The sequence below is a fragment of the Gallus gallus genome, chromosome 24, assembly GCF_016699485.2.
Source record: "Gallus gallus isolate bGalGal1 chromosome 24, bGalGal1.mat.broiler.GRCg7b, whole genome shotgun sequence".
Classification (NCBI taxonomy): Eukaryota; Metazoa; Chordata; class Aves; order Galliformes; family Phasianidae; genus Gallus; species Gallus gallus.
The window spans coordinates 4,315,021-4,338,255 of NC_052555.1; the positions used below are offsets into that span (position 1 = coordinate 4,315,021).

Sequence of the window (23,235 nt, forward strand, 5' to 3'; positions counted from 1 at the left end):
CTGGGGGCATCACCTTTCCCGCTCCATCCCTTCAGTGGCAGGGCTGCTGCAGGACCACAGCTCTGGGACACGCATGGGATAGGATCCACCCTAACCTGTGGGAGCCACATCCTGCAGCCAAACTCAGCCAGCTGACTGCTGGCAGCGGGGCTGGCTTTAGACCACTCCAGCACTTCTGTGCTGGGTGTGTGGGGCCAATGCCTGTGTCACAGGAGAGAAATGCTCAGCTGCTGCAAGGCGGAGGCGGGTGCGGGGCCAGGCAACCTGCCCTCACTGAGCACACAGTTGCTACAACAACAGCTTGGCTTGGAAGCAGCTGCTGTGTCCTGAGGGACTGAGCTCTGCGCTCCCAACTTTGCCAGAAGGATGCCTCCAAAGGGCAAAGGGAAGAGAAAAAAAGCAGTGAAGCAACACAAAAAGGGAAATGCAGCAGGTGAGTCTGGGGGCCTGCAGACTGAAGCCAGAAGGGACATGCTCCTCCTCTCTGTCCCCTGATATTTCCCAATGTGCCTGATTAGAAACAGGAGGCAGCAGGGTCTGGGCTCTGCTCAAGCAACCTGCATCCCACTGCACCCTGCAGCTCAGCGGGACCGGGGGGGGGGGGCTCAAAGACAGCGGCTCCACCAAGCTCCTGCTCCTCCTGCAGAGCTCCAACTGGAGATGTGTACTGGAGGAACATGGGTAGGGGTTTGGAAGGGTCCCTGAACCTCTGTGTGCTAAGGACCCCACCTACTTCCCCATCCTCACTATGAAATCTCAGCTCTCAATCCCAACCTCGTGTGCATCTCTCCAGGGAAGCCACTTCAAGTAAAACCAGCTACAACCCGATTCTTTGTCTGCACAAGTACAGCCCTGGCACCGGTGTTTCAGCTGGAGGCATATCCCAGCCAAGTTCTCCAGGCAGGCTGCCCCCAGGCCATCTGACATCTCCCAGTATCCTTGGGCCAAGCCCCACCAACCAGCTACTCCTGACTCTGTCCCTTCTTCCTCCCCTCTGGCAGCGGAAAGCCAAGCTGCAGCCACATCCAGGAGAGCAGCGCTGGAGGCTGACGGGCTGCAAGAGCACCCAGGTAAGATGGGGAGGAGCCAGGGGCATGCTTGGGAGGAGGGAAAAGCGAGGAAAGATGCAGTGCTGGACCAAAGTGCTGGGCAGGGCATCTCGCCCCATGGTTTGGATACAGCCACAGGCTCCAGTGTGCTCCAAGGGCTGCATCCCGGTGGGTCACCCCCAGCAGCACGCTGCCCCCCCAGCAACACTCTGTCTTGCAGGTCACTGGAGGGATGTGGCCTGGCAGGCAAGGGCTGACAGTGAAGGGTTCCAGCGGAGGCTGTGGGATCTGGAGCAGGCACTGGAACAGGCGCAGGATGATAAGCAAGACATGCATGAAGGTAACGGACAGGGTGGGAAGGGGCAGGCACAGGAATCCCACACCTCAGTGCCAGCCAGGGGTGCCAGCCAAGCTCACCCCATCTCTCCCATCACCCTGTTCTGCTCAGCCCCAAAGCACCCATGCCATTGGCATGCCAAGGCTCTGGCTGTGCGCTCACTGCACCCCAGCTACTGTGCTCAGACACAGAGCAGACCACAGCCTGCAGAAGTCACTGCCTCGCCGCTTCCTTCAGTGTTTGAGAAGGAGATGGTTTTAGCAGAGGTAAAACCTCAGCCAGAGGTTTGCGGTCTTTGCCACATGCAAAACTCCGTGCTCATTTTCACTCTCCCACGCTCAGCAGAGGTTGAACTAACTTTCCACCCCCCTCCCCAGGGCTCCCTCCTGCCCCTGCCACAGCCCAGCAGGACAGGGAGAGGGGGCATGGCCACTCCAGGTGCGCAGCCTGCAAGAGAAACCCTCAATTCCCACTTGCTGGAGCCCTTGCTGGCCACAGGTTCTGGGTTCCCAGCACAGGGACTGCCTGCTTGTCCCTCCTATTGTCACCATTTGTCCCCTTCTCCTCTCCTTGGCTCCCAGAAATGACCCGGCAATACCAGGAGCTGCAGAAGCAGACGGCAGCACACAGCCAGCGCTTGGAGGCAAAAGTGAAAAGCCTGCAGGAACAGCTGGGTATGGCCCTGGCATCTCTGCCTGTCACTAGTGGGATGGGGATGGGTTTCTTCACTCCAGGGCAGGAAAGCATGCTTCCGGGGGGGCAAGGGGAAGCAGGAGATATTCACCCTGTGCTGTCTGCCAAGCAGCAGCTGAAGGCAAAGCTTGACCCTATTCCCAGCGTATCCCTGATCTTGGGATACTGATTGCAAAGGGGATGCTGTAATCCCACCCCATCCCAAACCCTGGGGTGGGGGCTGTGCCACACCCTCCATGCTCCATTCACAGTGCCCACACACTCAGTGTCCCCTGCCTTTGTCCTCAACACCCCACAGCCACCAGGCTGCAGGAGAGCCAGCATACCCAGCAAGCTGCCACCAAAGCACTTGCAGAGAGGGACAGGACCATCGCCCAGCTGCAGAGCAGAATGGACACCATGCAGAGGGAGTACGAGAAGATCTTCCACGTGAGTGGGGACGCGGCTGCAGGTGGCTCCTCTCAGCACAGTTCCCCCTCCTCACCACCCTCTCCCCCAACTAGGATAGCCTGGACCTGGTGCTGGCCAAGGTGGCAGATGCCAGGCAGCACTGGGAGGAGGAAGGCACAACCATCTGCCTGGAGAACAAGCAGCGCCTGCAGGAGTTCGGCCTCAACCCCCTGGAGATATAGCACTCAGGGACCCCCAGGAGAGGACAGACTCTCAGCCTCTATCAGCACAGCTGCCCCAGGATTCTGTCTGTCCCTGGGATATGCTGCTGAGCGACAGACCCCCCAACACACCACTCACGTGAACGGCAGCATGGATTTGTCCTTTAATCACTCTCCAAAGCGGTGACATGGGAACAGTGCTGTGATGGGTGCAGGTACCACCCAGCAGTTCGCAGAGGAGGAGCACGAGGGAGATGTCCACGCAGGGCAGACCTGAGCCCCGATGAGAGCTGGGGGGTTCCTCCAGCATCCTTTTCCCCTTGGCCCAAAGTCCAGCCCCCTGGGTCATGGCACGGAGGGCACTGCCTTGGCTCTCCTGGGAGCAATCCAGAGCCTGGAGCTGAGCATTATGTCCTCAGATACCCCTGGAGGTGTGGGTCTGTCTTCGGGTTACCACTACATTCAATAAAAGCTTGAGGCCAACCTTGGCCAGTGGAGATGAGTCTCTGGTAGGTGTGATGCTGACAGTCCTACTCCAGGAGCAGAGATGCAGTGCTGTCCATAATGACAATCATTTTGTTCTCTGGGTACATCAGCAGTGCTGCATGGGATCCTGGCTGGAGGCAGGGTGCTCCAGGCTGCTAGAATGCATGGCGCAGCCGCTTCTGCTCCTCTCTGCATGGGCTCTACAGGGACACAGCAGGGACAGGTAGGCAGCACACTCCCACCAGCCCCATGGTGCCAGGAGTTCAGCACAGAGGGCACAGGGCAGGAGGATGCCAGACTCAGAGCAGCGCGGTGAAAGTGGTTTACCTGTGTGATGGTTATGCTGTTGGCAGCAGCCATCAGCCAGGAGCCAGGTCCCTTTGGTCCCACATCGATGTGACAGAGCCCGGGGGAGTCGCTGGGAGAGGGCAGGGAAGGCGTGCAGGAGCCCAAGGCAGGGTCACCATCATCGAGGAACAGCAGAGGGGACAGCCCTATCTGCAAGAGCATCACAGGTGAGCCATGCAACTCCTGGAGCTCCTTGGCAAGCCAGAGGTCTTGGAGGGGACCTCACTATGGAGGGCTGAGGGATCCACTTTGCAGACTGTGCATTCATTCCCCAGCACTAACCGAGCGGTAGAACGCATCGCTGGCGGGGGTCGATGACCAGCAGTGTCACCTGCTCCTTGTGGGCACGGATCCGCAGCACAGTCTCCTGGTGGTCCAACCCCTCGATGCTCTCACCGTTCACAGCCAGGACACGGTCCCCTTCCTTCATCCCTGCCTGCTCAGCCGGCAACCCCGCGTCTATGTCCCATAGGAACTGGCCTGCGGGGACGAGGAAGGAGAGATGCTCACCAAGGCATTCAGAGGGCATCCCAGCACTGCTGCCCCTGAGCGCAGGTGGGATCAGCTCCCTTACCTACATCCCCCGAGCCATAGTCGTCCTCCTTGAGCAAGAACCCATAGCCAGTGTCACCTTTCACCATGTGCAGCTCCCGAGCCTTGAAGGGCAGCCAGGAGGTGTCCGCCAGGGCAGCTGTCGCCTGCAGTCCCCTCAGGCGGTAAAACTCCTCCACTGGGCCGGATGCCACCAGCAGTGTCACCTTGCTGCCACTCTGCTTGAGCTGGAGGAGACACGCATGATGCTCAGCACCACGACCAGCCCCAGCCATGAGCCCAGCACCAGAGCGCACACACACCTTTCGGGCGAGCTGGGTGTGCGAGCAGCTCCTGACGCTGTGCCCATTCAGCTCCAGGAGCCAGGAGCCCGACGGCACTCCAGCTCTTTCTGCTGGCCCGTCCTGCCGCACCGACAGCTGGAACGTGCCCTTGACTCCTGCAAGAGGAGAAGGCTGCAGCGAGTGGGGTGATGCTCCAAGTGGGGCGATGCTGCGGGCTGGCAGTGCCGGCTGCCTCCCTACCTTCTGGCCCCGACACGCTGAAACCAAAGCCGCTTTTGTCCCGCATGATGTGGCAAAGGCGTGGGCGGATATCAGTGGGCAGCATTTGGGACAGATCTCTGCCCAGCGCTTTGGCTGCTTCATAGGAGTCGCCATCCAGCACTGCAAGCAGGACCTGGTTCCCGCTGGCCTTGATCTTCTGCACCACCTGCAAGGGGCCAGGCTGCAGACCCCGAGCACAGCTCTCCTCCAGTGAGGCCAGCATCCTGCACTCCCTCTGTGCCCAGCTGGCGGTACCCAGGTGTTCCCTCATTCCCAGGATGCTCACGGCTTACCCGGTGGTGCTCCATGTGGTCCACAAAGTGGCCGTTCACCTGGAGGAGCCGATCTCCATCCTGCAGCCCCCGGCGCTGGGCCAGCCCGCCCAGCTCGACCTGCCGGATGATGTGGCCCTGGCAGCCCAGCTCCTCGTGCAGGCAGAAGCCGAAGGTCTCTGTGCTGCCCTTGCTCAGCAGGTAGAAGCGGGGTTCCCCCATGGCCTCACCATCTGCGTAGGGACATGGCCCGTGAACAGGGCAGCACAGATGCTGATGGAGCCATGGTCTCCCCGTTACTCTCTACTGTAAGCATTCACCTCCCCGCAGTGCCCGGGGGTAACCAAGCTGACTGACCCCACGCTGACGGGGGAAACCCCCATATTTACCAATGTCCTCAGCCAGTGACAGGGCGGGGTTGTCAATCCCATCTTTGGGGTTAAATTCAAATTTTCTGCAATGATAAAAGGGTAGGAGAGGCCACATTAGAGCAGCTCCATCACCTTCCCCTGCCCCACCCATAGGAGCCCCACTCCTTCTGGGGCCTCAGCTGCAGTGCCTCCTCTTCCCTAGGGGAAACCACGGAGGGACGTCACTTTGGGATTGCCCCTATAACTCTCTTGTCGTGAAAAACATCCCTGGGACTGACAGTCACAGCCCACACCACCCCAGCACTGCCCAGCTGTGGGGCCAGGGGGGAGCACAGCACTTACATGATGGATGCTTTGTCGCCCTCGAGCCCTGCAGAGGGAGAGGAGAGGTCAGCGCAGAGGGTAGGGAGCTGGGAGCAGAGCTGGGTGCTCAGGGCTCACCTGTTCACACGGTGTGCAGGGTCTGCGCAGCCCCTCAGGACTTTTGGGTGGGGGTGAGGAGAGTAACCAGGGCCCCAGAGACAGAGACAGCAGCATTCCCCTGCACACCTCCCCAAAACCCTCCAACACCACCAAATCCTTGGAGAGGGAATTCCTGCCAACGCCCCCCCTCAGCCCAGCGGCATTTTCCTGGGTGCCCTCAGCTCCTCTCCGTGCCTCTCACACTGCTTTGCTCCATGAAAAAGCAGAGCCTGGAGACACACACACAGCAAAGGATCTCTGCGGGACGAAGCCCTGCAGCCCCAGCACATACCTTCCGTTTGCTTCATGGCTGCAGCCAATTCGAGGGAGCAAGGTACACGGTGAAGTGGCAGGGAAGCACGGCGTCCCCGCCTTCTCCAAGACGCCCCATGTTTAATGGTTAAACAGCCCTGAGTTTCCCCTGCCCTCCCAGCCCTGGCAGTGCCAGCCCTCACCCAGCAGTGCCGGGAGCTCAACCAGCACCTGAGGCTCGGGAACAGCCCCTGGGTGTCCCACGATGGGGAAGATGGACACCAGGAAACAAAGCGGTGCACTTTAATGCTACCAAGGGTTTCACAAGCAAGCTTGAGTCCAAGCCCAGAAGACAAGTCCCATTTACTTCTGGGCTTTGTGCCACGTTTCAGCCTGGCCCCACATACCCAGCACCTTCAACAGCTTCGGCAGCACCCAACTGCTGGGCATCTCCGCTGGGATAAGGGCACCGGTGAGGCCCTGCGCCCTCCAGCAGCTCAAAGGGTCCCATGCTGGAGTTTCCCCAGCATCTTCTTCACCTCACTCTCCACCCGTAGGAACTTGGCTTTCCTCCAGGGGTTGACCGTCTGCCTCCGGCTGCTCTCCAGGTCCTGCAGGATGATGGTCAGGTGCTGCCGAACCCTCTCACGGTCCCAGAAAGGCAGATTCTTGTGCACCACGTTCAGGATGCTGGACCAGTAATCAGAGACGTCAGTGCCTGCTGTGAGGAAGACCAGCGCCCTGACGCCGTCCCGGTCCATGCGCAGGCTGTCGAGTGCCCGCTTGCCGTCCTCACTGATGTCGTTGAAATATAAACTATGGGGTAAAAGGAGATGCTGAGGGCTGGGAGGAGGGATGCAGGAGCTTGCTGCTGCAGGGAGGGATGCTGGCTCGCAGCGTCCCTTGCAAGAGCGAAGGAAAGGGACGGGGTGAACTCACTGCACTTTGTCCAGCGTCGCGTGCTTTTTGGCCACCTCCACCACATGCAGGGCAGCCGTGTCCGTCAGGGAGTTGTAGCCCAGGTTGAGCTCCTGGAGCTGTTGGTTCTCAGCCAGGTGCTGGGCAAGCAGCTCCACGCCACGGTCTCCCAGCGCAGTGTGCAGCAGGGACAGGTGGGTCAGAGAGCGGTTGCCTGCCAGCGCCTCGGCCAGGTACTGTGCCCCCTGCTCACCTATGGGGTTGTTCCCCAGCCTGCAGGGATGTGAGGTCAGGGTGCTGCCTGCAGTGTGCAGCGGGGTTTGGGGTGAGGATGGGGCAGTACTCACCGCAGGTTGCTCACTGCACACTTGTCGTGCAGGAGCAGGTCGCGGATCTCCTTGCAGGCATCAGGGCCCAGGCTGTTGAGCTGCAGACTGGTGCAGAGCAAAAGAAGGGGGTGGTGGCAGGACCGAAGCGTCAGCCATAGGGCCATTCACCCCACCCACCCCACCACCGTCCTACCTGGGTTCCCCATGCAAGGTCACCCAGGGCTCCGTCTCCACAAGCAAGCCCACAGCAGCCACCCCAGTGGACGGGTAGCGTCAGCCAGCAGAGCCAGCACCAGCAGAAGTGAGGGAGGGGAGGGGGATCCGGGTGCCGCTGGGGGGGCTGAGGGTCTCAGGAGGGAGCAGGACCCCACTGAGCCCTCCAGAGCATCCGCAGGAAGGAAGCACTGCACAGCCCAGCTGCACAGCTGCGTCCATCTCTGCCGAGCGCGGCTCGCCACCCCCTGGGCAATGAGCAGACTGCAGGTCTACAAACGGACCGGGACGATCTGGGCTGCGCGTCTCCTGCCCTGAGCGAGCTACGAAGCGACGCTATGCGGCTCCGGGTGCTGAGCAAGGGCAGGGTGCCGCATTCCGGCCCGCAGAGCCAGGCGCAGACCGCTGCCCTAAGGAGGGGGTGGTGGGACTGCAAGTCCCAGCGTGCAGTGCCTGAGCAGGGCTGCTGGTGGAGCATTGCATGTCGGAAGCTGTAGTCCCTCCCCGTGGTACGCATTGACTGTAAACAAAGGCACGCCCTGCCTTCACCATGGCTCCCAGCGCATCCCTGCGATGGGCACAGCGCCCAGGGGCAGCAGCAGGGGGTACTCACTGGAGAAACTTGCACCGCAGCAGGACGGGGAAAAGAGTCCTCAGGCTGCTGGCGTCAAGGTTGCAGGAGGTCAGATTCAGCTCCTCCACCTCGTGGCTCGTGCTGCCCATGACAGAAGCCAGAACACAGCACTTGAGAGGGGTCATCTTGACAGAGGAGAGGTTGACAGTCCGGAGGGAGCGGACGGCCTCCGCTGTGAAGCGCTCATTCTGGAACTCGTGCAGGAAGAAGAGGTAGTCCATGAGCTCAGAGGGGGGCAGCCCTTTGCGGCTGTTCCTGATGACAGTCTTCTTCATGGCCTTGGCGATCTCAAAGGCCGCCAGGTTCTTGATGGAGCAGCCCAGCTGCTCCAGGATGGCGCGGTTGCGGCGGGACAGGATCCCACCCATGAAGATGGGGAAGAGCTCAAAGACTTCATCGTCAGCGGCCTCATCAGGGTGCCGCATAGGGCCCTCCACGCCCAAGATGCTGGAATTGATTTGATCCAAGACGTCGTCATTGTAGTAATCCTCCTCTTTGAACAGCTCCTCCGCCATGGTGCGGGCGATGGTGTCCCGGCCCTTCCCGCTCAGCCGCGAGAAGAAGCGAGGGAACATTTTGAGCAGGTTGAAGAGCACCGGCAGGAAGCGCAGGGGGAGCACTTTGGAGATGATGCTCAGCACCACAGCGGCATCTTCGCTCACCTTCCCGATGATCTCCGACACCTCCTTCCCCACTTTCTGCACCAGGGTCTTCTTCTCGCCCAGCACCACGTACAGGGCAGCCAGGTACTCCTGCATCGCAGGGATGGTGAAGACAAAGGTGTGCTCCTTGCCTGGCTGCACGCACGGCGTGAGGAAGAAGCGGAAGACATCACTGCGGAAGACCTCCAGCTGGTTGAGCTCGCTTTCCGTCTTCATCTCCACCTCAAAGCACTGCTGCAGGTCCTCCTCTGTGAAGCTGGTCTTCCGGGACATCACCCCTTCGTGGGCCAGCTTGCCCACCGTCTTGGCCACGTACTTCATCATGGAGATTTTGGTGGGGTCGGTGCTGTCCAGCACCTCCCCGCTGAAGTTGAGCCGCAGGAAGCTGGTGTAGATGCCGCTCAGGGTCTGGCTGGGAGGCACCGTTCTGGTGAAGTAGAGGAAATGCAGCGTGGTGCACACCAGCCAGCAGTAGGAGGGCAAGAAGCAGGCGGCGGCGATTTGGTTTTGGCGCTCCAGGTTCCTCGATAGCATCTCCACCAAGTTATCCTGCTCGCCCGAGCGGCTGGCCACGCTGTTCTCTCCATCGCAGCCAGGCTGGCTGAGGCGCAGCTGGAAGTACAGCTTCTGCAGGTTGGTGTCTGAGAAGCCACAGATCTCTGCATAGCGGCCCACGTACTTACCAGGGATCCGGCGCACCGCAGATGGGCGCGTCGTGACGATGATGCTGGCCTGGAAGCAGAGGGCTGGGTGAGTTTGGAGGTGCCTTTGATCTAACCTCAGCAGGATCCCAATCCTACAACCCGTATCCAGGAGCACCCAGGAGCTAGGGTCCAAGAAGCTGCTGCCCAAAGGGCATTGGTTCAAACCTGGCCCAGACAGAGGGGACAGAAGAGCTTTCCACATCCTTTTCTAGACATAAACTGAGTCTGGAAGGCAACAACCCCACAGACTGATTCTCAGGTGCTACCTTCTTTATCTTACCAGGCCTCCCAAATATTCCCCAGCAACAAACCAGCATGGAGAGTCCCACCAGGGGTAGAAGCTGCAAGTTGGCTAGCAGTCAAGCTGGGCTACAAGAACTAGAACAAGGCTTTAATCTGCAATACCCCAGCAGCCACTGACCTCTGGCAGGAGGTATTTCCGCAGCAGGTTGACCACGATGGCAGAGGGAGGCACGGGCTCATTGGCATCACAGCACAGCTCGGTGCCAGCCAGCCGGAAATCCAAGTTGAGGCGCTCCAGTCCATTAAGGATGAAAAGCACTTTGAGGTTGGAAGAACCCAGGAGAGGCACCACGTCCCGCAGGTGCTGGTACTTCTTGGTGATGAGGCGTCTCAGAGAGATAGGGACGTGACTATGGGACAGGTCCTCACAGGAGAAGGGGATGACCAGCTCAAAGCGGGGTAGGAGACCATGGCACCAATCCACCACCATCTTCTTGATGAGGGTGCTCTTCCCTGTGCCCACGGTGCCGTACAGCACCACGTTCTTCACCTGCCGCCCACAGGCATCCACGTCAAAGAGGTTCTGGAGGCTGATGACCTGCCTGCAGGGCTGCTGGAGCTGGTGCTGGATGGTTAGGTCAGGTGAGGGCTTCAGGATCTGCTCCAGGGAGCTCTCGCGGATCACTGGGTCCACGTGGATGGCGTCTAGTGAGAAGGAAGGGCCAAATTGCCTCTCTTCGTTGGGCTGGTTGCTGAACCATGCAGACAGGCTTTTCTGGTGTTTCTTAATAGCATCTGGGAGGAAAAAGGTGTTAGGCAATGCAATGTCTTCCTACTGGCAGGAGTTTGGGAAAATGCAGGGAGGAGGCAGAACACTGCACTGCCCAGGGCAGGAGCTGTGCAGGACCCTCCATCCTCCTCAGCACGAGGCTGCAAGCTTACCAGATGAGGCCACGTTCCTGAGATGGTCCAGGCCGTGGTGGGAGGAGCTGCGTTGGGCTCGGTTCTCCTGAGACCCTCCCTTGTATCGAACACAGCTCCTGCTAGAGGAGAGAAAGCATCGGCAGGGGCTGGCAGCCCCAGGGGCAGGGTGGGGGGACACCACGAGACAGTGCCGTATAAGGGCTGAATTCAGAGCGGCATGGAGTTGGCTGTGGGCAGTTTTCTAGTGCAGGCAAAGCAGCATCTCTGCCCGCAGAGCCCCAGTGGTCCCGAGGCAGCAGCTCAGCCACCCACATCCCACTGTACCTGGGGAGGGAGGTGCCGCCTACGTGGAGGATCTTCCTGTGGAAGCAGCTGCCTGCAGCACCTGCAGGGATGAAGCATTCCTGCACTCACCAAAGCCTCCCCTAGCCCAGCAGAGCTCACACCTCCGAGCTCAGTGGCTCAGCACCCCGCAGGGGTGACACACAGACTGCACAGGCTCTGCTGCAGAGCTGGGGAGGGACTTCCAGCAGGGACACCACAACCCCGGGAACAGGGTGGGTTTGGGGTCACAGCTCACCTGGCCCTGAAGCAGTACAGAGGTACACACACCGTGCTGCCCTGCGGCCGGGCTGGGACCCACACAGCCGTGTCCAGCTGCCCCAGGGCAGACAGCCGTGGCACTGCATGGCCCAGGACATCTTCTGCCTAAAAGAGAAGGGACAGCTGAGAAGAAGCAGGGCTCTGAGGATGTCCTCACCTGCGGGGTGAACCTACCTGCCCCCCAAGGTCCGCAGAACTCAGCGGGGGCACGAGGAGCAGAGGAACGTTACCTCCTGGTCCACAGCCAAAAGTCATCAGCCCGGATTCAGCTATAGCACCGCATCCCGGACAGCAAAAGCGCTGGAGAGGAGGGAGCTCGACTTTTTTAAGAGCTTCCTAGCGAAACAGCGCCAAGCCCAGCCCTCCCCGCCGTCCCGCAGCTGCGGACGAGGCGCTGAGCAGCTCGGGGGGATCCCGAGGGCGTCTCGAGGACGCGCTGCCCTCCCAACCTCCCACCGCAGGACGGGGCCGTACCGCCGCCGACTCACGCGCAGCACGCCCGGCTCGCAGGGAAACTGAGGCACGGGGGGAGGGGGTAAAAAGAAACTCCAGCGAGCAGGAAGCGATGAGCCAAGCAGAGGCCGAGCGGGGCTCGCACCGAGCTGCTTTCTGCCATCCCCGCCTTACCCGGCTCCCAGCCCTCCCTCTGCTCCGCCGGCACCTTCCGCCGCCTTCCCCGGGGCTCTCGTCGAGGCAGCGCGGCGCCGCTCCGCTTCCCTGGGCCGGGAAGGGCTCCGAGGCGGCGGTGACTTCCTGCAGCACCGCCCCGGCACGGCACGGCACGGCCCGGTTCGCCCCCGCACGGCGGCCGGGAGCAGCGCCGCACCCGTGCGCTCGGCCACGCACGCAGCGTTACCCGCGGGCCCGGGGGCAGAGCTGCTTTTGTAATCCCGGGAGGTGGTGCCGAAAGCCGGGCTGCTGCCTGCGGAGAACCGCCCGCCCTCACAGCTTTGCGCATCTCTGCATCCCGGCGCCGCGACGCGCGCGGACCCCACAGCCACTCGGGAGGAACCGAAGGGTACACTATAAATATAAGTTTTATTGATGTGCGAAACCCAACAGGACAGCTGGCAGCTCAGAAACACCGTTACAAGCCACGACCCCTCCACCTCTGTGGCAACCCTACGGCCACCGTGAGTGCTGCCCAGAACCGGCATCCGCACACACCGGGCACTCACCTGCAGACAGCACTGCCAGCAGCCCCGTGCTCCCCCCGCAGCCCGGGTCATGCCCCCTCCCCCAGGCCTGGCCATGCCTCTGCAAGGCAGCGATGCATCCCCGCTGCAAGGCAGCAGGACCCACTGCTGGCAAAGCCCTTGCACAGCAGAGCCACTGTCCCACGAGCAGTCTGCCTCGGGCTCTGAGCTGCTGTCTGCGTGTTATTTTGATAGACGGCCCCATGGAGTACAGCTCTCCGCATGGCTCACCCCGACCCACATGCACACCCCAGCACAGCACAACTGCACACAGCACATGGGGGCAGGGAGGCAGCAGGAGCCCCCCAGCAGGGCACGATGGATGGTGTCCACGCACAGCGAGAATGAAACACTGCTTTATTGCCTGCTTGGGGTGGGTGAGACCCTGCAGGCGGCTCTTTTCCCCCTGTGCTGCCCTGCTGTCCCCTCCAGCAAGCCCCAGCGGGTGAGGATGCGTTTGCTTCTCTTGTGAATGTGACAGAGGTGACCCGGACATGCGTGGAGGGGAGAGGCCAAGTCCCTGTGTGCCTGGCAGGGTGCTGGGGGCTGTTCACAGCACACAAGGGGAGGCAGCACCCACCCCAACTGAGCCTTTGGGCCTGAAGCAGCTCAAGATGGGCTGAGGGTCAGCTGGTGCCCTCAGAGAGCTGCAGCCACAGCCCAAACCTCGTCCTAATGCGCTCAAAGTGCATTGCAGGGGAAGGGAGGGGGTGGGAAGGGAGAGGAGGTGGAGGGGAAGAAGCCTGCTCTCCTCCATCACGCTCCTCGTGATTATCCAGACGCGTTCCCTGGAGGGGTGCCTGCAGCCAGAAGCACCCACAGTCCCACTCCCCTGCTCCAATAAAGTGCATCCTCACTGCACACATCCTGGACAGAGCAAAAACCAGCACGGGTCTCCCTCGACCTCTCACTGCGATCCAAGAGCAGGCCAGAAGTGGGGCACTGAAGCAGCCCAACAGCCCCACAGACATGAGATGGAGATGGGGGACAGCCGACAGCTCTGCCATTTCCTGGTGGCACAGCAGATGTGGGGATCACTCTCCCTGTCCCCCTGGCTGCAGGTGGCAGCGGTCCTCCCACCCCCTGCAGAGCACAGCACAGGGATAGTGAAGGTGGATCCGGGAGCAGAGGGGAATTTTGTGGGGGACAGCAATGAGTCAGCCGAGATCCCCTGGGGAAACCCCAATGCTCAGCACTGGAAGAGCATCAGGGCACGTCCTGCTTCCAGAGCCTTTATGCCCGAGCTCCTCATATCCATGCAGGGGAAACCCAGCCCCGCTGCAGCAGTACCTCCATCTCTGCCCTCCAGCCAGACCCTGCGGTGCAGAGCAGTCCCAACCAGGAAAAATGAAGAAGAGTTCCGAGGATATTGCTGCAATCTGTCCTCCCTGCAATCCAACCCCCTGCCGTGTCCATTGCTCACCAGCAAGCAGTGGTGCTCTGGTGGCACCCATGCAGCCCTATGACAGCAGTGCCAGCGTGCTGTCTGCACCAGCTCCACTCTTTTGGAAAGCCAGCGAGGTGCTAAAATGCCCTGAGGGGTGCAGAGCTTTAGAGGATCCACCAAAAGGCACCTTCTCCTGGTACCAGTCCCAGCACCAGGGCGGCTTAATGCAAACAGTGCTTCCAGATCTCACCTGCCTTCCAGCTCCGGCACCACTGGGACCCACTTGTCCATGCTCTTACCCACCAGTCCTGCTGCAGTGGGTGGGTGCCCACAGTCTTCATCCCCTCCCTGCAGGCAGCACGCAGCTGGTGCTGAGGGAGGCTCATCCCCATCCTGCATGGTTGTGCTGGGGAAAGGGAACAAGGGGCCAAACAGAGCTGCATTGACGGCACAGTGCTCCACACGGGGGTTTGATGGGACGGTCACTTCTCTTTGTGTTGATCACTTTTATCCTCTTGGCTCAGATCCCAAAGACTGAATGTGACACCGCCTGAGGTCTGAGAGCACTGTCCCACTCCCACGGACACTGCTGCGTCCCCAGGTAGCAGAGGCCATCTCTGAGGATGGCACTGAGCAGCAGCACAGGAGAGCCCCGAGTCCTCTGCCCGCTGCTCCCAATCCTCTCCATGCAGACTGAAAGCAGCGGGGTTTCAAACAAAATTTAAAAGGAGGAAAAAGAAATCAAGAGGAAAAAGAAAAAAAAAAAAAGTGAAGGGAGGATTGAAGCAGAAAAGGAAAAGGAGAGGCAGCAATCTGTGGCTGCAGCAGCAGGAAACACAGCAGCCTCGTGCAATTTGGTCTACGGTGGCTTTGGGCTCTTCTCTATGCGACGGCTCTGTGTGTGTCCCCACGTGGCTCGGACCCCCAGCAGCTCTCCTTCTCCTGCCTGTAGCTCCCCACAGCCCCACTCTGCCTCCATGGGACCGTCCCTGGTGTACCCACAGGCAGGCAGGGTGTGCGGAGGGACGCAGCTCCGTGGGGTGAGGCAGAACTGGGGGACGCGCGGTGGGGCTGTACAAAACGTTTGCCATGAAGAGTGCTTGGAAAGGTTAAAACAGTTCCGAGATGTCTCAAAACCCTTCTCGACTGAGCCAGGCCTGGCTGGCACCTACCGACATGGTCCATGGCTGCCATGCAGCAGCTCAGGCCCGGGGGCAGCTCTGGGGTCCCGTGGCCCCTTTATCTCTCCGACTTGACCTTGTACCTGAGCACCAGGTATGCCAGGAGCCGCAGGATGATGAAGAAGATGCCCAGGATGAGGAAGTCCAGGTAGAGCTTGGCCTCCTCCACGTCCAGTTCCTGCAGGATCTTGATGGGTTTTTGGAACGGGCAGAAGTCCTCGAGGCACTCCAGGTCCTCGCGCTCCATGGCGTAGATGGTGAGGATGACGCCTTCAAAACCATACCTATGGCAAAGCACAGTCACTGCATGTCCCACGCGGCCCCACTCCCACCCCACGGACAGAGTGCGCGGTCCCACCTGACATAGGAGACATAGGAGCTCCACTGCAGGTAGGTGGGGATGGTCTTGAAGCTGACAAAGAAGCCCGAGAAGAGCAGGACGGGGATGGCAGTGACGGGTCCCACAAAGGTGGCCACCTATGGAGCAGAGGCCGTTGGGTGCCACATCCCCGTTTGTGGCCCACGGCACTCCCCATCTGTGATTCTTTGGGACCCCCATCGTCCACACCACGGGCAAAGCCTGACCTGCAGGGAGGTGGAAGCAGCTCCAATGAGAAGCCCGAGGGATTGGGCCACCAGAGCAGTGGCGGTGGCCAGGGCAGAGAAGAGGAGGAAGCGCGTGGCCTCGGGCGGCTGGCCCGTCATCCAGTACACGATGCTGCAGTAGGCAATGGGGCAGATCACCTGGAGAGGGGCAAACAGAGTTACACGCTGCCCTGTGGCTGCCCTGGTCCCATTGACCCTTCCCAGGGGTGGAGAGTCCAAGGAGCCCATCCAGGGCATTGGGAATGCACCATGCCAAGGGGTCATCCCACAAAAGCTTACCTGGAAGGGCACATCCGCCATGGTCTTGGCCAGGTAATAGGCTTTCAGGCTGTACCAGTAGTTCAGGTGCTCCCGCAGGAATACCGACATCTCCTGAGGGACTGCAGGGAAGTGAGGAAAGAGTCAGCAGCGCCCCGGGCCAATGCACCCTGCAGCCTCCTGCCCATGAGTGGGAGCTTCACCAGGGACAGAAACCGAGAGCGAGAGGGGAAGTTTCACATGGACAAGTCAGCTCAGCCAGGGGGGTTTTGCTCAGGCTTTTTGAGGAAGTGAGATTTGAAGCAGCTGGAAATGCAGCTGTGCAGACAGTTTCTCAGCAAAGTAAGGAAATAAATGAATTCCAGCACGCTGCTTAGAGCCATCCGGTAAACAAATGGCAACAGATGAACCAGACAGTAAACAAATGGCAACCGTGGGATGTACTTCAGGTGATGCAAACACTTCCACCCTTCTCTTCCCATTCCTTCCATCTCTATCCTATCGCCCCACTTTGGACCAACTCAGCTGTCTCCACCATACAGCAGCCATTAAACCCCTCCCGCAGACACAGCCCTCCCTTCCCTGAACACCCAACGGTGGGAGCAGTGGGGCGAGGAGCTCCTTACAGGTGAGGATGGTGGGCATCAGCGCGGCGAACATGAGGAAGAGCATGGAGAAGAAGAGGAAGCCAGTGTTGTTGAAGACTTTGCCGGCGTCGTTGCCGATGTGCAGGTAGAGCAGCCCGATCAGCACCCCGATGCAGATGTGGGACATGAAGCGCAGGTGGGTCAGCACCTACAGGTGGGCAGAGGGGATCAGTGAGGCGGGACCATGTCCCTTGAGCATCCCGGAGAAGGGTGAGCCCCACTCAGCTCTGCTTGCCCCCAGCAAATAGCTCCCATCCCTCTGGCGTTGGCTCAGCCCTCACCGTGTCCCTCAGGATGCAGATAAAGGTTCTCTTGAAGAGGATGCAGAACTGGGTGGAGGTATTGGTGGCGAATGTGTGGCTCTCAATGTGGTCCACGTCCTGCAAAGGAATGCTCAAGTCAGAGATGCAGGTGAGGGACGGGGATCACCTCCCACACGGCGTCCCCTCTTGGGCTCTCACTGTCACGCAGTGCGCTGGGCACGACGAGTCCGCCTTGTCGGGGCTGCTCTTCTTCTCTGCCATGGTGCACATGCCGTTCTGCACAGCACGGAACAGGACGGGGTTGAGGTCCCCATACTCTCCTGAGGCCACCTCGATAACTGCAGAGCACAAGAGAGGCACTGAGCCAGCCCTCACCATCACACCGCTCGGGTCACCCAGCTTCCCTATGGTCAGGGAGTGGGAGCCCAGTGCAGCCCCCACCCCACAGTGCCACACCACCCACAGCATCCAATGAGGGCACATGGGTTTAGACCTTGCCATGTGGGTTCGGACCTCGCCACCCTCTGCCCCCAACACTGCTGAGCTGAGGAGAGGCCACTCACTGAAGTCAGCGGGGTTGTGGTACGTGGGGCAATGGAGCCCAAGGCCCTTCAGGTAAGGGATGAGGTTGGTCACGACACCTTTGAAGATGCACTGGCCCTGGCTAAGGATGTAGAGCTGTAAGAGAAATCAGCAATAGGGCAGGTGCAGAGCAGCCAGGGCACCACTGCCCGCTCCAGATCCCGTTGGCAGGGCTGTGAGCCACACGAGCCCAGGTCAGCAGCCTTCACCCACCCCTCCCATGGCCTCTCTGCGTGGTCAGAATGACCTGCCCCCACAGAGAGCTCTGTGCCCCAGCCCAAACCTTGTCAAACATCTCGAAGAGCTTGGCGCTGGGCTGGTGGATGGTGCAGATAATGGTGCGGCCACCCTGAGCCAGGGAGCGCATCAGGGAGACGACCTGGAAGCAGGAGGCACTGTCCAGACCGCTGCGGGATGGGGCAGAGGAGAAAGAGATAGCAAAGAGAGAAGGAGAGAGTTGAGAAAGGGAGAAGGACGTCCCCAAGACACCTCCACCACCATATGGGCACCCTCCTTCCGCCTGCGTGATGGAGAAGAACATCCCTTTGCAGCCCCAGCCCTGTTGTCCTCCAGTCCCCTTGGTGTCCCACAGCCCCTCTTGGATCTAAAGGGCTCTGGTCCCCCCGGTGTCCCCCAGTGCTGGGGAGTTCCCGTCCCTGCAGTCTCACCTGGTGGGCTCATCGAAGAACATGACTGGAGGATTGTTCACCAGCTCCAGGGCGATGGCCAGGCGCTTGCGCTGCCCACCCGACAGCGAGATGGTGCGGGTGTAGGAGCACTCCAGCAGCCCCAGGGCCGTCAGGATCTCATTGACCTGAGGAATGGAGCCTCATTCACCATGAGCTCCCATAGACCCTCACCCTTTCCCCATCACCTCCTCCCACATCTCCATCACTGAGGGTCTGTGGTACCTTCCCTTCTCCACTGTTCCCACCTTGAGGGAATACAAGGGGCCCTGGACTCACGTTCCTCTTCACTTACCAGCTCCTTCTTCACCTCCTGCTTCTCACTCAGCTTCAGGTTAGCAGAGACCTGGGGGAAGAAGATGAACACGGAGATCATAGCACCATAGAATGGCTTGGGTTGAAAGGGACCTCAAGGATCATCAAGCTCCAACCCTTCTGTTGCATGCAGGGCCACCAACCTCCATATCTATCTAGACCAGGCTGCCCAGGACCCCATCCAACCTGGCCTCAAACACCTCCAATAGGAACATCATATGTAGACCACCGAGGTATTGTACTCATCCCCAGCTGAGCGATACGAGGGCGAGGGCAGGACTTCATCCCCACATCCCGCAGCCCTTGGGAGGCTCCCACCTGAGGATGCAGCCCCAGGACACCCTGCAGCCCGACTCACCATCATGGCCTCCAGCACGGTGAGGTGCGGCAGCAGCATGTCGTCCTGCATGATGTAACAGGACATCTTGCGAAAGGTGCGCAGGTCCCGCGGCCGCCCGTTCACCAGGATCTGACCCTTCATGCCCGTCTCCCTGCAGGACAGAGAGGATATAACGCAGCCCCCAGCCCCGCTCCCCCAGCCCCTCCACCAGCCCCACCTGTAGCCAGCCAGGATGTTCATCAGCGTGGACTTGCCGGCACCCGATGGCCCCATGATCCCAATGAGCTCTCGCTGGCAGAACTTCCCTGACAGGCATTTGAGGAGGGTCTTGTAGCCTGGAGAGAGAGAGCAGCATGGTGGGATTGCAATGGGACCCCCGGCACCTGGGGGACTGTGGGATCATCGTGCGCTGTGCCAAGGGACCATCTCTACCAGCATCGTCATGGCCGTCACCCCCAGTACAACCCCTGCCCCTGCTTCCCCGTTGGCTCATCCATTTCCAATGCAAACAAGATCAGAAAACCTCTGGGACACAGCATAAGGAAGGCCACCAGACTGTGGCACTGCCCCGGTCCCCAGGCAGGGTACCATGGGGCAGCAGTGTCCCCGTGCCCACCAAATGCCTGGCTGCTGCCTTCATTGGCATTCATGCCACGACACCCGGCAGCAGCCACTGCTAATCAGACCTGGAATTATCTCTGCTTTAAAGGCAGCTGATTAGCATTTTCTGGCAGCAGGAACGCAATGTGTCGGGAGCACGGAACAGGCGCAGCCTCAGGCTGTCAGAAACTGCCCCGAAACACAGCCCTGCCTGGGGAGCTGTGGTTTGCGGGGTACCACGGGCCAGGTCTGAGCATCTCCCTGCTAGAAATACATCCCCTTGCCCCATAGCATCAGGTGAGGACAACGCATCCATCCCATCCCCACAAACTGGGGCAAGCCTCGGGATCAGGGCAGCGAAAGAAGCACGAGGGGATAGGCCCTTCTCCAGGGCAGGGGTCCAGCACCGCGATCTTCCTGTGCCCCAGCAGCACCCCTTGGGGTCGGGCACCCCCAGGAGAGGGGCCCTGGGGGCGGGGAGGTGTGAGCGGGATGCTGTGTGTGACGGCAGCAGGGCGAGCACCGCGCACAGCCCCGGCAGCGCATGCTGCTCACGTCGGTGCCACTGCAGCTTGCGCAGCGGTTACTCGCGTTCATTGACTGCCAGTAACCTCCTGCTTCAGCAGCGCGCGGCGGCACGGCCGGATCCTGCACAAATGCACCAGGAGCTCCACACCAGTTCCTGTGCGCGGCCCAGGGGGGAAGAGCATCCCCTCTGTGCAACCCCACGGTCCCAGCACCCCTCCGCTCCAGCTGCCCCAAGTCTGTCCCCACCACAGGGTACACGAACGCTCCAGGCACCCCTGCCTCCGACCTCCATCTTTTGCTTCCCAGCATCTAAGAAGGCAGAGCTCACCCTGGGGGCTTTGGGCTGCTCCTGCTGTCCATCAGTGCCTCAGTTTCCCCAGCTGCGGAGCTTGGCTGGGAGCAGCAGGGACCCCACACCCTCAACCAGCTCGCCCCAGGACCCCACTCAGCCCTATCTGCCCTCACTCTCCTCACATCAAGCCCCCCCCCCCCCTCCACCTCACAGGGCCAACATGATTGGCATCCCATTAACTAACAGAGCTAATTAAGGATGACTACCACCCACCAGCTGCCATCTGCCTCCCCTCCCCAAGCTGTGGGCCGCAGTTACACACAGGGAGCTGCCAAAGAGGAAACCCCCTGCAAGCCCAGCATCCCCCTGCACACCGGGGCACCCCTGGGGGCCTCCTACTGCCAGCACAGCGGCGCTGAGAAAACCCATCCCTCTTGTCAGCCCCAAGCCAAGCAGCAGCCCTGTCTGCCCCATACAGCCCCTGGGATGGGATCTGGTTTGGGGGATCACAGGGCTGGGCAGCCACGGGGGACAGCGGGGTGAGCAGCTCCAGAATTTCCCACTACTGTGCGCTCAAAAACCTGCAAGGCTGAGACACAGCTGCCTGCATCAACAGGGAGGGATGGACCCAAGGAAGGGGGTCTGGGGGAGATGAGAGGAGACTGGAGAGGAGATGTGGAAACCCCAGGGGTCCCCAGCCCTACAGGCAGCTCCTACCTCTCTTCCTCCACCAGGAGCCCTCGCGCACGGAGTAGGACAGGTCAATGAACTCGATGTTGACAGCTGAGCGTTTCGGGAGGTGGGAAAACCTCTGGGCCTCCGTGATGTGGTTCTCCACCTTCTTCAAGTGGGTGGTGAGGAGCGGGGCGTCCGGGGGGCCGGCGTGGCAAACCGTGTCCTCCAGGGCGATGGAGACGCACGCGGGATCCATGCCTTTCTCTGCCATCGTGCTGCTCTGGAGGGAACACGCAGGGATGGACCCACTCAATCTTTGGCACGAGGGCTCTGCAATGCCGGGGGGATGCTGAGCCAGGCGGGGTGGAGAACACGCTGCACCCCAGACCCTCTGCAGCATCACAGATGAGGATGGGGCGAGGGGTCCCTCGTTGTGCTGAGGACAGGAGGCTGAGCCGTGCCCTGCTGAGCTCAGCACCCCCCCTCCCCTGCAGGGCCGGGGTCCTAATGCCGTGCTAACCTACATTTTGCTGAGCCGCAGGCTGCAGGCAGCTCCTCGCCGCAGCTGCAATGCACACACACAATCCCCTGGAAGGGGAGGATGGCCTCGCGAGGAGCTGCGCCGAGATCTTCCCAGCCCTCTCCCCGATGCAGACGGATCCCTTTCAGGGCTGGAAAAAAGCCAGCCTCGGCCCAGGGGGGGAAAAAAGGGGCGAGCGAAGGCTGCGTGATCCCATCACCCCCACTCCCTCCGAACGCTTTGGGATCCCCCTTCCCACAGCCGTAGGGCACGGGGCCAGCAGGACGGGGGGCTGCGGGAGGCGCAGACCGCCCTCGGGCTCACCTTGACTCCTTCAGCCGCTCCCCACCCCACCCTCGCGGAGAGGGCATCTCCTCCGGGGCCGCTCCTCCTCCATCCCCTCTCCCTCCATCCGCCGCACCCCAACCCCTCGGACCCCCCCACGCTCACCTGTACGAGCTCGGGCTCCGTTCCCCACAGCTTCCGCCGCTCCGCTCAGTGCCGCAGCGCCGCCGCCGCCGCCGCCGCCGCCTCTCCCCCCCACCCCCCTGCGGACAAAGGGGCGATGCCCGCGGCGGAGCCGAACGCCCGCAGCCCCCCGGTGCGCACCGATGGACCGCGGGGGAGGAGAACGGGCGGCGGTCGGTGCTCAGTGCCGCTCCCCGGGCTGAGCGCTGCCCCCGCGGGACCCCAGCCGGGATGCGCTCCCCATCTCTCTGTAGGGCTGGGCAGGGCTGGGCTGGGCAGGGCCGGGGCGGGCGGTGGGGTGGGAAGCGAGGGGCGGGAGGACCGGATCCGTGCCGTTATCCGCGCCCGTATTGGTGCCCCGGACCCGTCCGTGCTCCCCCCACCTACCCACCGTCGGCGCTGTCTCCGCTGCCGCTGTGTGTCGGGACGGTGGGAATTGGCTGCCCGGGCGGCGCTGCCAGGCGGTGAAAAAGCCTCTTAAAGGAACCGGCTCTATTTCCTCTCCCCACTCTTCTCTGCGTGTAAGGCAGAAGGCCCCGAGCATCTCCCGGGTGCAAAAAGCTCGGGGTTTGGCAGCCCCCATTCTTCCGTCCCCGCGGTCCCACCGCAGCAGCACCTCTGACACAGCAGAGAGCCCACACCCACTGCCCCTCACCCCAAAGCCCATCCCCAGCTCTCACCGAGCCACGCACTGAGCTGCCTTTGCTTTGCATTGCCTTACGTTGCATTGCATTGCACCCAACAGCCTCCACTGCAGGGCACAAGCAGGGTGCAGTAGGGCAGAGCGCTGCTCGGAAAGCTCACAGCAAGCAGCAAGGGCCAGGGGGGGGACAGCTGCCCCCCCAGGGTCCTGGTGGGAGGGTGCCAACCCCCCAGCTTGCTCCCAGCACACGCTCCCCTGCACACCATCCCCGTGCTGCACCTGGCTCCATCCTCGCTGTTGCTCACACCTCTCACCCACCACAGCACTTCAACATAAAAGACATATGGAAATGAGCAGCACTAACAACGGTATTAATTAAAATACCCATCTGGTGAGCTAAGGAAATCCTTCCCCTCCCACAGCCAGACTGGGGCTGGGACAGAGCTGGGGGCAGGGATGCGGCCCTTTAGGAGTGGGATGCAGGCAGAGGGGAGGGCAGGGGGTGCTGGAGAGGGTGCAACATCAGAGTCAGCCCCACACAGAGGCCTGCAGTCAGTTCCTCGTGGAGCAGAAGAGGTGCTGGGCTCAGCCCAAGGCCATTACAGCACGCTGCCTCCTGACCCAGGCAGCTCACACCTGGGGCAGGCAGAGCTGGTCCTGGCCCTGCCCTCTCTGTGCAGGGCTGCAGGGATGGAGCAGGCAGCAGAAGCTCCATGCATAACTGCAAATTTACATCATTTCCTGTAAACAATCTTTTTAATTATCCACGGTGGTGGTGGTGCTGCTGCTGGGCCCGTTTCCCCTGCTGATTCCATTACACATGCTCCTGCCCCTCTTCCT

At 61.1% G+C, this 23,235-nt stretch overlaps 4 protein-coding genes across 15 annotated transcripts; 1 reads left to right on the plus strand and 3 right to left on the minus strand.

Moving 5' to 3' along the window:
- Positions 1–287: 287 nt before the first annotated feature.
- CCDC153 (coiled-coil domain containing 153) lies at positions 288–3,187 on the plus strand. The gene is made up of 6 exons (XM_001233176.6): positions 288–433; positions 1,002–1,070; positions 1,270–1,389; positions 1,968–2,060; positions 2,378–2,508; positions 2,583–3,187. Exons 1-6 carry the CDS (start codon positions 367–369, stop codon positions 2,709–2,711), a joined length of 609 nt encoding a protein of 202 aa, XP_001233177.2. The 5' UTR covers positions 288–366; the 3' UTR covers positions 2,712–3,187.
- Positions 2,831–6,563, minus strand: PDZD3 (PDZ domain containing 3). 4 transcript variants are annotated; one of them, XM_040652166.1, is made up of 10 exons: positions 6,386–6,517; positions 5,607–5,634; positions 5,283–5,347; positions 4,915–5,126; positions 4,601–4,787; positions 4,379–4,515; positions 4,099–4,303; positions 3,856–4,004; positions 3,504–3,674; positions 2,831–3,376 (listed from the first exon to the last, which is right to left on the minus strand). In XM_040652166.1, the coding sequence occupies exons 1-10, from the start codon at positions 6,426–6,428 to the stop codon at positions 3,332–3,334; spliced, it is 1,242 nt and encodes a 413-aa protein (XP_040508100.1). In that variant the 5' UTR covers positions 6,429–6,517; the 3' UTR covers positions 2,831–3,331. The 4 variants fall into 4 exon arrangements, with proteins under 4 accessions (XP_040508100.1, XP_040508101.1, XP_040508102.1 ...); XM_040652167.2 differs by lacking the exon at positions 6,386–6,517 and adding an exon at positions 6,019–6,044; XM_040652168.2 differs by lacking the exon at positions 6,386–6,517 and adding an exon at positions 5,706–6,044.
- NLRX1 (NLR family member X1) lies at positions 6,266–15,001 on the minus strand. Of its 4 annotated transcripts, XM_015298202.4 has the most exons (10): positions 11,836–11,955; positions 11,439–11,508; positions 11,186–11,313; positions 10,930–10,990; positions 10,624–10,724; positions 9,860–10,476; positions 8,052–9,466; positions 7,244–7,330; positions 6,918–7,169; positions 6,266–6,794 (listed from the first exon to the last, which is right to left on the minus strand). In XM_015298202.4, exons 3-10 carry the CDS (start codon positions 11,304–11,306, stop codon positions 6,476–6,478), a joined length of 2,973 nt encoding a protein of 990 aa, XP_015153688.2. In that variant the 5' UTR covers positions 11,307–11,313; positions 11,439–11,508; positions 11,836–11,955; the 3' UTR covers positions 6,266–6,475. The 4 variants fall into 4 exon arrangements, 3 of the variants coding, with proteins under 3 accessions (XP_015153688.2, XP_003642640.2, XP_004948095.2); XM_003642592.6 differs by lacking the exon at positions 11,439–11,508 and having other exon boundaries at positions 10,624–10,721; positions 11,836–15,001; XM_004948038.5 differs by lacking the exon at positions 11,439–11,508 and having other exon boundaries at positions 11,836–15,001.
- Positions 12,228–22,480, minus strand: ABCG4 (ATP binding cassette subfamily G member 4). Of its 6 annotated transcripts, none has more exons than XM_046903802.1 (15): positions 22,433–22,480; positions 20,807–21,044; positions 18,887–19,004; positions 18,688–18,820; positions 18,310–18,360; positions 17,997–18,142; positions 17,612–17,735; positions 17,310–17,424; positions 16,945–17,084; positions 16,765–16,863; positions 16,463–16,631; positions 15,858–15,958; positions 15,558–15,716; positions 15,331–15,449; positions 12,228–15,256 (listed from the first exon to the last, which is right to left on the minus strand). In XM_046903802.1, exons 1-15 carry the CDS (start codon positions 22,478–22,480, stop codon positions 15,031–15,033), a joined length of 1,986 nt encoding a protein of 661 aa, XP_046759758.1. In that variant the 3' UTR covers positions 12,228–15,030. The 6 variants fall into 6 exon arrangements, with proteins under 6 accessions (XP_046759758.1, XP_015153690.1, XP_015153691.1 ...); XM_015298204.4 differs by lacking the exon at positions 22,433–22,480 and adding an exon at positions 21,735–22,020; XM_015298205.4 differs by lacking the exon at positions 22,433–22,480 and adding an exon at positions 21,735–22,020 and having other exon boundaries at positions 20,807–21,094.
- Between the last annotated feature and the right edge of the window lie 755 nt (positions 22,481–23,235).